This window comes from Eurosta solidaginis, chromosome 5, assembly GCF_040869045.1.
Source record: "Eurosta solidaginis isolate ZX-2024a chromosome 5, ASM4086904v1, whole genome shotgun sequence".
Lineage (NCBI taxonomy): Eukaryota > Metazoa > Arthropoda > Insecta > Diptera > Tephritidae > Eurosta > Eurosta solidaginis.
In genome coordinates, this window is record NC_090323.1 from 161,075,911 (window position 1) to 161,091,457 (window position 15,547).

General features: G+C 36.1%; 1 protein-coding gene across 1 annotated transcript; it reads right to left on the reverse strand.

Moving 5' to 3' along the window:
- Positions 1–10,265: 10,265 nt before the first annotated feature.
- Positions 10,266–11,119, reverse strand: Cpr65Az (Cuticular protein 65Az). The gene is made up of 3 exons (XM_067789738.1): positions 11,058–11,119; positions 10,732–10,989; positions 10,266–10,658 (listed from the first exon to the last, which is right to left on the reverse strand). Exons 1-3 carry the CDS (start codon positions 11,070–11,072, stop codon positions 10,314–10,316), a joined length of 618 nt encoding a protein of 205 aa, XP_067645839.1. The 5' UTR covers positions 11,073–11,119; the 3' UTR covers positions 10,266–10,313.
- Positions 11,120–15,547: the final 4,428 nt, after the last annotated feature.

Sequence of the window (15,547 nt, forward strand, 5' to 3'; positions counted from 1 at the left end):
TATTATGTCTTTCTAAGAGAAACTGAAAAGAAAGAAAGAAAAATTTACTGGCATATTGCGATGGTTCCATTTCAAAAACCGCCAACGTAACCACCATCAGGGAATATCGTAATGTTAACAAAGGTTTCACCGAGATTCGAACCGCGAATCACACGGTGAAACTGCAGTTGCCTTAAGCACTAGGCTATCCTGCTTGTATTTGTTTTCATGCTTATTTCAGTTTTTCTCATTTCTACACTAACAACACAATTGAAACATTCTGGCTCTATTAGTTTTTCTTAGAAAAACATAATACTTGAGTATTCAATTATTATAAGCCGGTTTTAAGCTCATGAATTCGTAATAATAAATACAAATTGTACACAGCATTAAACAAGCAAATATAAAACAAATACTTATAAAACCTCAATGCAAAATCTCGGACACGTCTATAGCCTGTATTTAGCAAGCCGGAAACAAACCGATAACACGTCAATAATCGATAAAAAGCCGATTATAAAACAACAACTTGTTTGTATCGGTTATTACCGATAAGAAACTGACAAAGTTCTTCTTAAAAAGTACGAAACTATTTGTTTCTGGTAAAGTTTGCTCTGTTGTGGTTTAACCTCAGTTCCTGGGCGAGCTATTGTTCTTAACTTAAAAACATTAGTTTTCAAGACTTACACCCGTTTCTTTACAAATCGAACTCAATGAGTCTTGGTACTCACTCTTCTTTTTTTTAGAGAAAAATCATTGTTCCAAAGATAAAAACACCACCCTAATGTACGTTGTTTAGCATTTGCCAGTATGTGTTTTAATGATACGTAGTAAACTATTTCCATTTATGCTTTAAACAAAACGGCAAAGTTTATTTATCTGTTTTTGCGTTTCATTGCTTTTATTTTTTATTATTTTTTATCTCCATAGCCGGAGTAATTTATGTCCTAAACGCCGCTAAACAAATTTGTATTCAAATTGATTTATCACTAATAGACTTATGGCATTAGCTATTGTATGATTTGGTGAATTGATGGCAGTTAAGGCGTAAGTATTCTTGTTTGTCTTGTTTGTTACTGGAGAGCAATATTTAATTATAATAACAAAATGCACTCTAAACGCTAACGCACGGTTTCTCAACGAAAGTTTAAACTCCAGTTAAGATGACTAGAGTTTAACCCTGCCACTTTGGCCGTTTCAGCAAGTAGAGCAGCAAAATTTGATGTTATCGACTTACGGTGGTAGGATTAAACTCTCTTTCACTTTTTTTTTTATCTCGGACGTTGTGGCAGCGCACTGCCCTCAAGTGGCCCGATGAAACCAGGCTAATCCTGTTTTTGTTTTTTTAACTCATACATACTATTTTTTTTTTTTGTATCCTAATTCTTATTTATGTGTTATTTATAATTTTTTTGTTACCGAGTCTTTGAGAGGCAGTGGCTTCTTAAGCGCCGAGATCCAAAACCGCTCAGCTACAGAGAAACTCATCAGCTGAGAAATATAGATTCACAAAATACAATAGACTAAAAGTATAAATATAATTTTTTAATTATTAAGAGAAGATAGAACAGTATTTTTTATGGCAAAGAGCGAGTCCGAAACATCAATTATTCTCGAGTGAGAGTTATAATCTTCACACAAACATAAAAAAGGTTCGTGTAGTTGGATATTGCTTCTGCATTGTTTAAGAATTATAGGTTTATAATGCCTTGAAACTCGGCATGGAACATTCAAGTTTACTTCGTTCAAAAGAAATGAGCTAGAAATCGATCCATTTAAAAGTCTAGCCATAAATAGTACACCTAGCATTTCTCTACGACTTGCAAGTGTAGGAAGATTTATTAGTTTTAATCGATTAGTGTAAGGAGGAAGATTATACGGAGAGTCCCATTGAAGATTTCTCAAGGCGAAAAGTAAAAACTGTTTTTGAATTGATTCTAGTCTATCCACATGAACTTAATAACACGGATTCCAAATTATCGATCCATATTCTAATATCGGCCTCACCAATGATGTAAAAAGGGTTTATGTAACATAAGGATCACTAAACTCTTTTGTCCATCTTTTCACAAATGCTAAAACTCCTCTCGCTTTATTGACTGTGGCATTAATATGAGGGTTGAAACTAAGTTTGCTATTCATTGTAACTCCCAAGTCGACAAAAACATCAACGCTTTCCAGAGTTTGGCTATTAATTGTGTAGGAAGCTGGCTGTATGTTCCCACGTGAAAAACACATGGATTTACATTTTTCTATGTTGAGAGGCATAAAATTCGCATTACACCAAGTAACTAAACGATTTAAATCCGCCTGGAGTACAGAACGTTCTTCAAACGACGCGTATGACTTAAAAAGTTTTACGTCGTCGGAATACATTAAAATTTATGAATATTTTATAGTTGTGGAAACATCGTTTATAAAGATCAAAAACAGAATAGGACCGAGATGGCTGCCCTGAGGCACACCGGAGGGAACATCGATTACATTCGAACAAATGGTTTTGAAAATGACTCTTTGAGTTCTACCGGAAAGATAGGGGGAGATCCAGCGAGTTAGGCCAGGTTGAAACCAAGCAATTCGAGTTTATAAACAAGTAATGAGTGGCGTACTTTGTCGAATGCTTTGCTGAAATCAGTGTATATAACGTCGGTATGATGATTGTTTCTAAACCCATTAAAGACGTGAGTTGTAAATTCAAGCAAATTGGTTGTGATTGATTTGGCTCTACAAAAGCCATGCTGAGAACTATCTATCAATGTAGAAATCGAAAATGTAAGGTCATTAGTAACGATTGCTTCGAAAAGCTGAGGGATAGCGGAGAGCCTTGCTATTCCACGATAGTTTTCAATAGACGACTTGCTTCCTTTTTTATGGAGTGAGATAAGAAAAGATTCCTTCCAAGCCGTCGGGAAAATGCCATTCTTTAAAGAGAGGTTAAACAGATCAGTAAGGGGCTGGTAAATGTATTCCGCACATTTTTTAAGAAAACATGTTGGGATCAAATCGGGACCGTATTTGAAGGATTCTTTTAGGGTCTTTAGATGTAGTAGAACATCTTCAGCCAGCAAATGTGGGGCATATATTGAGTTACTAGAATGGAGCTCATACGGATAATTTGTAGGTGATGAATCAACCACAGCAGAGTAATTAGAGTGAAAGAATTGAGCGAAGAAGTTTGCAATCTCTTGATCGTCGCTGGAAATGCTATTTCTAAACTTCATGGCAGAAGGAAACCCGTTAGTTCTGCGTTTAGAATTTACGAAATCATAAAAAGACTTCGGGTGGCAAATAATGTTTCTTTTAATTTTACATATGTAAGCTTTATAACACTTTTTATTGAGTTCAAAATACTTATGACGGAAAATAGCGTACTGTGCATAATGAGAATGTAAACCGGTTCTCTTATATAATTTGAATAAACGTGATTTCTTATTTTTCAAAGCTTTTAAATCTTTAGTAAACTAGGCTTGCACTGGTTCAATGTACGAGCATGTGCGTTTATGCACATGTTTTTCAAATAAAGTATAAATGGTTTTATTAAAATGTAAAACGTTTTCCTCTACATCCTCTTTATATCGAGGCCACGTTATCTCAGAAAGCTCTTTATTTAAATTGTTGAAATTAGTTTTGGAAAAATCAAAGCATCTGGTATAGACACGTGTTAGGTTAGTGCAGCCGACTTCGTTGCTTATGATTTCGTAAGTTATCTCAAGAGAAGGATGGTAAACGTCTTCTGGCAAAACAAGAGGTTCACACCGATTTATAGAGAATGTAGATATGTCGTTAACAAATGCTAAGTCTAAGAATTTTCCAACTTATTCGGAAAGAAGTTAATCTGATTAAGGCAAAGATCAGTAATTCCATCCAAAAAGTCATTGTTATGCATCTTGGATGATACGGGGACAATATTGTGATCAACGGTATTCCAAGATATATGTGGCGGGTTAAAGTCGCCTAAAACAATCATTGAGTCCGTGGGCTTTGTCATCGAATTGACTGATTGTAACAGTGAAATATGGTGCATATACACTGATAGATCAGAAGACGGTGGAATATAGCAAACGGCTAAGTAAATGTGACCCCGGCCTAGTAAGATTCGGATGCATTTAAACTCGATGGAATCAACTTCGGCTAAATTAACATCTTCAGATGGAATTGAAGAATGTACAGCTAGCAAGACGCCACCTCCGGTCCTATTTAAGCGATCATTTCTATAGGTCTGATACTCACCGCAAAAAATTTCGGAATTTAAAACATTGGGTTTCAGTCATGTTTCGGTAAAAGCAATAATATTATAGCTACAGTGAATGGTTTTCAAATATAAGTCAGTTAATTTAGTATTTAAGCCTCTAACGTTTTGATAGTAAATGCTTAAGCAAGATGTTAAATTAAGTTTTTTGGATCGGAACTTTGAGAAGGAATTTTTGCTACATTTTGAGTAGTCTCAATAGTCTAATGCACAAATTCGCGAGCAAAAGCCCCTGGCGGCCAAAATGCGCTATCCAAAAGTTTATCAAAATCTTTTGAGTAGACATCAATTCCAAATGAAGAAATGCTTCTTTCGTAATTAAATTTAAATTTTCTTAAAGTCATGCCTTAATTTTCGAAGTGACATAAGACTTGATATCCTCAACGGAAGTGTCTTTGTCAAAGCGAGATACAAAAATCGATTTTTTGAGCGGGACTACAACCAGTTTCTAAGCCGGTCCTTCTGAATAAGAAGTCACAGATTGAGAAGTTACAGTTTCAGAAGTTACAGTTTGAGACTCTAAGGTTTTTTCCGCGGCCTTAGAAGTGGATGGAACCACAGCTTGCGGATTAGGGGAAGCCAAGTCTATAAGCTCCACTTGCGGAAGGTTAATGTTCTTAGCAGGATTAAGATTCAAAGCGTTAGGTAAGTCTTCAGAGTGTTTTTGTTTATTATCGCGGTTGTCTTTATTTCTATTTAAACAATGCGGTAACTCATCCAAACACTTGAAGGATTTGAACAAGCTATCGTATAGATTGAACTTTTCCGTGATTATGGAAAACTCTTTAGCAATTTCAGAAAACGCATTTCGTGTTTGTCTAAACAGTTTAAATAGGTCAACCTCAGTTGATCTGCATATAATGCATAACCAACGTACTCCCTTCTCACCATCATTGACAGTGTCAACAACTCTAGCCGTCAGTTCCGCGCACTTTCCATGGGCGAGCCCATCGCAAAGCCAGCAAGAGACAAAAAGTTCGGATTCGCTTTTTACCTGACAGTTTTTGAAAATGCAAGTCATTTTTATAGAAGTTAATGAAAATAGACTAGTACAAGAATATAGAAATGGTAAAGATATGTTTGTAAATTACAAAAAAAAAAAACAGTTGAAATAGCACTGAGAATGAGAAAGGTTATATATAAAGCAACTTAGCTTAGCAGTAGCTAGCAGTTTTAGAGTCACTGTCACTGCGACGCAAACAGCTGCGAAGACAGTAAATTGCGAGAAAAACAAAAAGTGTGCGCACAAAAACAATTGCAAGGTGAAAAAGTCCAATCAAATGCAACAAAAACACGAATGCACAATGACTCGGCAAACACAAAATGAATAATAAGAAATTGATTTAAAACTTTAAAAATTCACAAAATCTTAACTTTTCAAAGCAAACCAATTGTATTAAAATGAACTCTAGGTTTTCGCACTTATTTTTGTCACAAACTAGTATTACAATTTAGATATTATAATTTAAAACTCGCAAAATAAACAGCAAAATAAAATGCAACTTCACAGCTATAATGACGTTTGCATTTTAAAAGGAGTTTGAACTGGCAATGAAACCCGGGCTTTAGAGTTCGCAAGCGTGAAATATGCAAGTGATGGGGATCGCTTGATTTGCTGTACATTCTACATACAGTATCTATGTGACCTAGGTTGACATCGCTTAACTTTACCTTTAGAAATTGTACAGGTTCACCATATACAAATTTGGGTCAGATAAAAACCAACTCCATAAAATTTGTATATTAAAAAGTAGTGACTATTTGGAAAAGTTTGTGACGACTTTTTTTTAAATTTTCAAAAAAAATTTGTATATATTGTAACAAATTTAGGGAAACTTCACTTATTTTACACCTACTAACGTTCGTATCGCTAAATTGTTGAATAAATAACTCTAATATTCAATATATAAAAATCAAATTCTGTGTGTGTTCGCTATGGAAACGTATTTCCCACACTTCCATCAGCACCAAATTTTGGTTATAGGTTCCTTCGATCAACGGGAAGGTTTTAGGCTAAAAATAATTTCCATATACAAAAGGGGCGTGGCTCCTCCCATACAAATGGAATCTTTGGTACTGCATAACTCTGAAGATATACATGCCAGAACATTGAAATTCAGTAAGGAGTTATATGAGGCCAATCCCTAACACCACCGCGAAAATTTGGAATTGGAAAAAAGGGGGCGTGGCGCCTCCCATACAAATGGAATATATCATACTGCATATCTCTGGATGTAGTAACGGTAGGATAATGAAAATTGGTAAGTAGCTATATGAGGTTAAGTCCTAACACCTCCAGTAAAATGTGGAATCGCATTCAAAACCAATTTCCTGGTGAACTGACTAAATATAAATCGACACAGTTACAGATGAAGATACAACAGTTACAGATGAAGATAAAATTGTGAATTATCCAATTGAATTTCTAAAATCTTTAGAACCACCTGAAATGCCTGCGCATATATCAGTTTTGAAAATTTACTCACCATTCATGCTTCTTCGAAATTTAAACCGACCAAAATTGTTCAATGGAATCAGACTTTGCGTTTAGAAATTAATGCCGAATGAAATCGAAGCAACAATCATCAGCGGTATAAGCAAAGGTGAAGATTGGCTCATACCACGGATCCCAATGATTCCTACCGATTTGCCACTCAATTTTAAGCGTCTACAGTTTCCTGTACGCCTTGCTTTTGCAATTAAAATCAACAAAGCACAAGGACAATCGCTTACTGTTGCAGGCTTAAATTGAGAGTCCGTGCTTTTCCCATGGCCAGCTATATGTTGCTTGCTCTAGAGTTGAAACAAAAAAACATTTGTTTATCTTTGCACCGAACGGATAAACCAAAACTATTGTGTACCAACATGCATTACAATAAGATGCAATAATAAAATATTTTAAGAGAAATTTTCACCAACTATGAGTAAAAAATTCAATTCAATTTACAGAATAATAAATTAAATTTTCAACAAACAAAACAGAAAAAATAACGAAACATTCATTCGATCTCGAGCATTACAACGTACGCCGGGTAAAGCTAGTATTCAATAACGCAAAATGGTCTTTGTTAGACTACTTTGAAAGTACTTCACGAGAAAACTTTTACTTTGCAACCAAAAGCGTGCTTAAATCAAACTGATTACTGACTCCTCAGCTTGCTCTGCTTTTATACTCTATGTTGCCTTGTCCAAATGTCTAGATGTTTCCCCTTCTAGAATCCTTTACCTGGTCAACAGCCATACGCGCGTATATTTGTAGTGTGTAAGCATATGCGTGTGTATATGTGAGTACTACTTCGGCTGATGATGACATGCGTTTGTGAGTATCTCTCTGCTGCTTGTATGTATGTATGTACATGATGATTAATGTGTTTATGTAGCTTGCTATAAGGTTTTTGTTGTTGTGCATTTATTTAGTGATATGAATGTTCGTCACAATACTAAAATAGGTGGCAACCTTGTAAAATTATCTTAAATAGAAATATCAAAGTCAAAATGCCAAAAATGTTGCGTGAAATCTACAAATGTTAAATGGTTTGTGAGATTGTAGTGGTGTAAAGATATTAGTATAATAGGATTAGACAGTAACCCTACATGGCAAATTAAGTTACATATATATTCTTCATAATTCCTTTCCTTTGATACCCTTATTGGTATGACTCGTTGAATCTTTTAATTTGAGTTTTTGTGCAACTCAAAAATATCGGCATACACTTAAACGAGTTTTTACAGCCACTATTGTAAAAATCAAACTTTTTTCGTTGAAGCGGCTGTTACTAGCATTCAATCCAAAATCCAAAATAATACCAAAATGATAACGAGATAGTTGCTTACTTCATCTCGTGGTTGTTTCGAAATGGCTCCGGAATGAACCTGATTCTAAATGATCCCGAAATAAGCGTGCAAATAATTGCGAACAGTTTCTTGACACATTCTCAAATGATATCGAAATAGTACCTAATCAATCCCGAAGTGAACTCAAATAAGTCACGAAATGATACCAACATTACTAAAAAAAGGTCACGAAATGATTTCAAAATTGCACTGAACAATTCAGAAATGATCTGAGATTGGACCGGAACAAATTTTTTGCATGACCCCAAAAATATACGTTTGGGACCTATTGTATGTTTTGTGGTTTTAATATTGAGGTATAACAATCATTTGCGGACCCTTAAGGTAAACTACTTTTAATTTTACATTCCTGTAACCCATTTCGGTTGCACAACAATTTTAAAAATAAAAAGTAAGCACTGATTAAGACCGAGATAATTAAAAAAAACATGTCGCACTGAGAAAGCCCTTTTTGTTCTGAGATATCGGTTGTTATCAGTACAAACCGAATTGCTTTTTCTGCAATATGTGAGGAAAAAAATAGTTGAAAATAAAAGTTCAAAATAATAAATATAGCAATACGATAGCGAAAATGTTAAGAAAAACTAAGAAAATTAAAATAAATCGAATATTTAAAAACAAGTGAGGACGGGACTGCCTTCGGCTGTGCCGTAGACTTCACACCTTTCATGAATGAACCTTATCCCATTCTTAATATCCAAATAATCGGGTGTATAAGGAATGGAATATATAGTGAACAGATGTACACACCTAAGTGATTTTTAAGATAAATAAAAAATAAAAAATAGGTAAGTACTTTGTGTGAGGATGCAAAGTTTAACGTTTGTTGTGGTCTGCATGAAATAGATTTGACCATGAATCACTTATCTCAATAATATATGACGCTAACGTAAGCATTTGGTGAAATTTGAAGCTTCTAGCTGTTAAAATGGGGCAATAATTAAGAAAAGCTTCTTATCTGAACAATCGGTTCTGGGGGATATATGCTATATATACTACCGATCTCATCATTAAAAATAGATGACTGTAGACTCATGACGGGTATTCTGATGGGACACTGCCTTCTGGCGTCACATACCATCAAATTAGGCTTGGTCAGTGATAGCAGTGAATGCGTTGAAGGAGGAAACAATCGAGGAGGAAACGATCGAGCACGTTCTTTGCTCGTGCCCTGCGCTTGCCAGGCTAAGACCCCAGCTATTAGGAGTGGCACAGCTCTCAGATCTAGAAGCAGCAAGTTGCTTCAATCCTAGGAAGCTTCTAGTATTTGCTAAGAGGACGGAGTTATTTTATATCATATGTCCTGGTTTTTGATAGGGGTTTTCAGTTTGGTTGTTAAAACAAACTTCTGGTAACACTACGGACTCATTCATTCTATGTGAGGTCCTCATAGACCGGCCAGTTCAACCTACCTACCTACCGATCTCATCCATTTTTTCAGACAACAATATGTGCAATAACCGAAAGCACATGGCGCTTCAATCTGATAAATTGAGGAAGATATGACAAAAATCCTCTTTTCTGAAATATCGGTTGTATAGAGAATATATGCTATGAGGTCCGATCAAGCCGGTTCCGACAAATGTCTAATTGGACACCCAAATATACCCGCTCACCAAATTTTAACAAGAAATCTCAAAAATTTAGGGACTAATTTGCATACAAACAGGCAGACGGATATGGCTAAATCTACTCAGCACTTCATTCTGTTTATTTCGGTATACTTATTGCTGGGTCTATCTATTTTCCTTTAAGGACTTACAATTTTGAGATTCGTGACGAAGTTAATATACCATTTCATCTTCATGAAAGGTATAAAAATGTTGGTCAAGTCTCGCTTTCAAATCCCGTGCTCTCGAACGCAAGTTCTAAGCCGCTATCTCCATTCTTAACTTTGGAAATTGAAAACCCAAAAATTACATATATTATATGCAATTTTTGTATTCAAAGTATCTTCGACTACTTTATAAAATAGAGTGATTTTTAGCACACCCAACAGGAAATTGGGGAATTTGGAAATTGGAAAATAAGAATAATTTTTTGTACTTTCTTTAATACTCTTGTTCTACTTTATTTTTTAATAGCCTAATATTTTATATTTTAGACCTGAATATAGATTTCAATTTTCAAAATAAATACATATAATTTTTTTTTACGTACCCTAAGCCAACCAACACAATTTGAAAAACATTATGAAAATTTAACATTTCTTCTCATTCTTTTAACGCGTCTAATAAATATAACCGTTATTTGGTGGACTTGGAGCACCGCCACCATTACAAACATCAGCGCTAGGACAACCGCTACCACCATCATTGGGATGTCCACCACCCGCTGCAATCTTATCCAATGCATCTTGTATTTCGGGCGGTATTGGTGGCGGTGTGGGCAAATGCTCACCCTGCGGCTGGAAACCATTCTCATCTGCTGTATATGTAACAACAAAAGATTGACCCTCTGGTCCAGTATAGGAAAACGAGCCTTCAGCAGCTATATGTGCCTTACAAGGATCATCCGCATTCTTCAGATAACCAGACTCCTGTGCCATTATGCCGTTACCGGTCTCATACTCGTACTGCAATTAACAAAGTGTTGAGTTATGATGAGTTCGAAAGCTTTTTTTTACACATTTTTTTATAAATATTTACTTGATATGAACCGTCGACATTAACTTTGGACTCCAGCTTAATAATGGGAATATCAGAACCTGCACCCGGTGCGCCACCACCATTGCCACCTCCGTCACCACCACCATTTGGTGGTAGATATGAATAGCCTCCACCATTAGGAGGTTGTGGTGGTTTTGGTGGTGGCGGCGCTGGTGCTGGTGGTTCACCTTTTGGATAACCACGTGGAACCGCTAGTGTTGCGCCGAAAATGCAACAACAACATAGCACAAGATTGAACTGTAAAATACGATAACTTAATTATTAATTGATTTTATGATTTGAACACATGATTTGATTTCACGAACCTGCACGCTTTGCATGCTTCTGAAAGAGCTCTGTGCTCTATTATTGTATGGAAAAATATTAATCAAAACACTCAACACAACTACCGAAATTATACTAAACCTAGAAGATGCACTGGATTGAATTTTATAAAATTTTCTAGTATTCTCTGCTTTGGGATATTCTCAATGTATTACAATGCTTCAATGATCCTCACGTGCGAAAGGTCATCTGTAGGCTGGCAAAGCACACGAAGAAGTTGGAAAAGTGATAATGATGTGAACACTGAGAAAAATTACTTTGCGTACATTTTTTATTCTGAGATTAATACTTGAAAGAATGAAAAAACAAGTAAGGAAGGCTAACTTCGAACATTACATACTCAGCAGCCAAATTACAGCTTGCAAAACTTTTAAATTACCTTCTTTTAAAAGTGGCCGGTGCCACGTCCACCGGCCAAAATTTTACTAATTTTCTATTCTGCGTCATAAGGTCAACCCACCTACCAAGTTTCATTATCCGTCTTTGGTAGTGAATTATCGCCCTTTTGCGGTTTTTTCGAAATTTTCGATATCGAAAAACTACGTGTGGTTATAATCCGATTTCGTTCATTTTAAATAGCGATCTGAGATGAGTACCCAGGAACTTACATGCCAAATTTCATCAAGATAGCTCAAAATTTACTCAATTTATCGTGTTTACAGACAGACGGATGGCCGAACGGGCATAGCTAAATGAATTTCTTTTTTCGTCCAGATCATTTTGATATATAGAAGTCTATATCTACCTCGATTAGTTTATGCCGTTGCAGGGTATCGTTATGCGAACAAAATGAATATAGTGTGTGAGCTCTGCTCAGCTGAGTATAATAAATACCTGGGGGGATGTGCCACCGAGAAGACTTCGGCCGAACTTCACTCTGAATTTAACTTAACATAACATAAGATAACACAACACAACATAACATATTATATCAAAACGTAACATAACATAACATAACATATCATAATATAATATAACATAACTTAACATAACATAACATAACAGAACAAAATAAAACATAACACATCATAATAAAATATAACATAACATAACATAACATAAAATAACATAACATAACATAACACACCATAATATAATATAACATAACATAATATAACATAACATAACACAACAAAACATAACATCATATAGCATAGTTTAACAAAACAAAACGTAAAATAACATAGCCTAGCTTATCAAAAAAACAAATACCTAGCCTGACGCTACGTAACATATGTAACTAGCATTATACGAATTACAGCAACAATTTCTCTAGCTTGTTCAAATAGGAGATGAACATATTGGTCCTGCTTCCACGATTTTCCTTCACCCGGCAAGCTTAACTCATCTGGGAAACGATGAGACATGACAGCCTAGGTAGCTTTGTATGCTATTTTTGTCGGCTTCCATGATATTACTCGATCAAGAAAATGTGTTCCATATAAATACTCTAAGATTCAGAACCGCCATAAATTAATTCTACAGTGATAAACACAATATTTTGTGTACCCGGTTGCGAAGATCGTGAAAGGCTAATGGAGCATGGAATCAACTCAGTTGAGAGGTTCCTACCCAATCTCGGAGCAAGGTTGCGCCAAGGAGTCGCTCAATGCTGACAGGGGTAGGAAAAGGCAAAAGTCTCCGAGGGTTCACATGCTTCCGCCTCTGGTCTCGATCGCGGGGTCTTCCATCGATCGGGATGACTGCTCGTAAGACTAGCATCCATAATTCTTAATGGTAATCCCCTTAATTTTGGCAGCAAGAGAATTTTTGCGTTCAGCCCACGGTGGAGTGGGTCGGCAGTTATGGCCACGTGTACAACCGTCGGAACCGAAGAAATGGAAATTTACTTCCAACATTTGCGTCGGGAGCCGTGCCTTCTGAAACATCTATGCATGGTCGGTAGATAAACTCACCCTGCTATGTAAAGGCGTTTTTTACTACTTCTAGTGCATGGAGACTAAGTAACCTCAGAACTGGGTGCTCTACCAGGCGGCATTAGATATGGTAAATATGCGATTAGGCAAGCTAAGCTGCATTCTTATGTAGGGTATGCGCTAGCCGACAAACGGCGATGCACCTCCGTTTTCCAAAATCTGCTCCTTTATCGGCGATTGACATCCTAAGAGGTATGTCAGCCCACATGAGGGACATCAATATCATAGGTACTAAGCTCTCTCATACATTGCGAGCTTCCTGTGTAGGATTCCATAATTCCTGTTGAACTTTAATTATATTTGGAACCCTGTTACACTTGACTGATCTTTACCTAAGGAGCAGCTTACCACGAGAGCGGGTGAGGCTTCTCAACACGACTATTATACGGACAGGTGTATGGTATTCAAGGAGATGGAAGGCGCTATATAAAGCTTTATAGCTTCATTTCACAAGAAGAAAAAGAATTCCTCCGAAGATTGACGAGAGGCAGAATTATAACAGTGGAATGAAACGATGGGTCAGGGAAACGATGCTGTTTTTTCTTTCCCGCTTTGGGTCGTGGCTGTAAACAGACTGATTTAGAACATGGAGGGTACAAGCAGCCAAGTGGTGGCTTACACTTATGACCTAGCAATTTTTGTCAGGGGAAATCTTTGTATGTGTTGGGGCACATTTTTAAGGATGAACTTAGATGTATTGACCAGGAATTGAGAATAATGCGGATGTCATGAAATAAAATACAAAGAAAATTAAGTTAACCTACTAAAATCAAATAAAAACAAGTAAGGACGGACAGTCCCGCTGTGCCGAAAACGTCATACCTTTCATGAATGGGGCTGAACAATAATTTTATCCCATTCGTAATCTCCAAAGAATCGGCTGTATAAGATAAGAAATATATAGTGAACAGATGTACATACCTAAACGATTTTTAAGATAAATATAAAATAAAAAATAAGGAGGTACTTTGTATGAGGATGCAAAGTTTCATGTTTTTTGTGGTCTGCATGTAAAAACTATGACTACGAATCACGTATTTCAACAATATATGACATAACGTAAGAATTTGATGAAATTTAAAGCTTCTAGCCGTAAAAAAGGGGCAAAAATTACAGTTTATATGGGGTATATAATATATATACCACCGATCTCTATAATTTTCTCAGACAACAATATATGCTATATACGTAAGCCTTTGGGGAAATTTGAAGTCTCTAGATGTCAAAATGGGGCTGAAATTGCGAAAATATTGTTACGAATATTAGCAGAACTAGGGGGGGAGCTGCTATCTCTAGGCCGATGCTAAGCAGTGACGTGAATTCACATCAATAATTCAATCATTATGTATCTACATAAACGAAACAATAATTGCGTCTACACATATGTACCATGTACGTATACGAGGAGTGGAGAGTCAATGCACAAACACATGCATATATCCGAGATACTCCTGAAAGTATGCAATGAGAGAAGTTATAAAATCGTGCAATTGTAGTTACAGCTGAGAAGTTTGAGAGCTGATGGCAACTAGTAGATTCTGGAAGCGCCTAGAAGATGCGAACGTTGAAATCAGAGAGTATAAAAGGCAGCAAATGTAGAGGCGCTGGAATTCAGTTTGATTTGAGCTATCCAGCAGTTTCGATTAAGATGCTATCTAGCGAGCCATAGCAGTATTATTTTCAAAGTCAGTTTCAGTTATGCTATCAGTTTGGTTATTAAGCCAGCTAGTTGCAAAGTATAAGTGTTATTGTGAAGTACTTTAATAAAGGCCATTTTTCCATTATTCTATATTGGAGTTTTTTATTTAACAGTTTCGTGATACGAAAGGGCAAATAAGAGGATTTTCAAGTAAATTCGTTACAATATATATATATACTATATATACCACCGATCTCTATGATTTTTTCAGACAACAATATATGTTATATACGTAAGCAATTGGCGAAGCTTGATGCTTCTAGCTGCTAAAATGGGGCAGAAATTACGAAAAGTTTCTTATCTGAACAATCGGTTGTGGGTGATATATACTATATATACGACCGATCTCATCCATTTTTTCCGACAACAATATGTGCAATATACAAAAGCATATGGTGAAGTTTGAAGCTTCAATTTGTTAAACTGAGGAAGATATGACAAAAATCCTCTTTTTCTGAAAAATCGGTTGTATGGAGGATATATGCTATAGTGGTCCGATCCGGCCGGTTCCAACAAATGTCTAATCGGACACCTAAATACACCCGCTCACCAAATGTTATCAAGATATCTCAAAAATTGAGGGACTAGTTTGCATAAAAACAGACAGACGGACGAAGCTAATAATTAAGCTTTTTCTAAGGTATGCGAAAATCTGATGGCCAAACAAATTACAGAGCACATCCAAAAAAACAACTTGCTTTCTCTATTGCAGTCTGGATTTAGGCCAAATCACAGCTGTGCTACTGCTATGGTAAAAATTTTAGATGATATTAGAGTGCATTTCGACGTTGGAGATCAAACTATTCTCTGCCTCCTAGACTTCTAAAAAGCTTTT

Coding starts and splice junctions, on each gene's coding strand:
- Cpr65Az (XM_067789738.1), bottom strand. Junction 10,659..10,731: donor ATGTCGACGGTTCATATCAA/GTAAATATTTAT, acceptor TGTTAATTGCAG/TACGAGTATGAGACCGGTAA.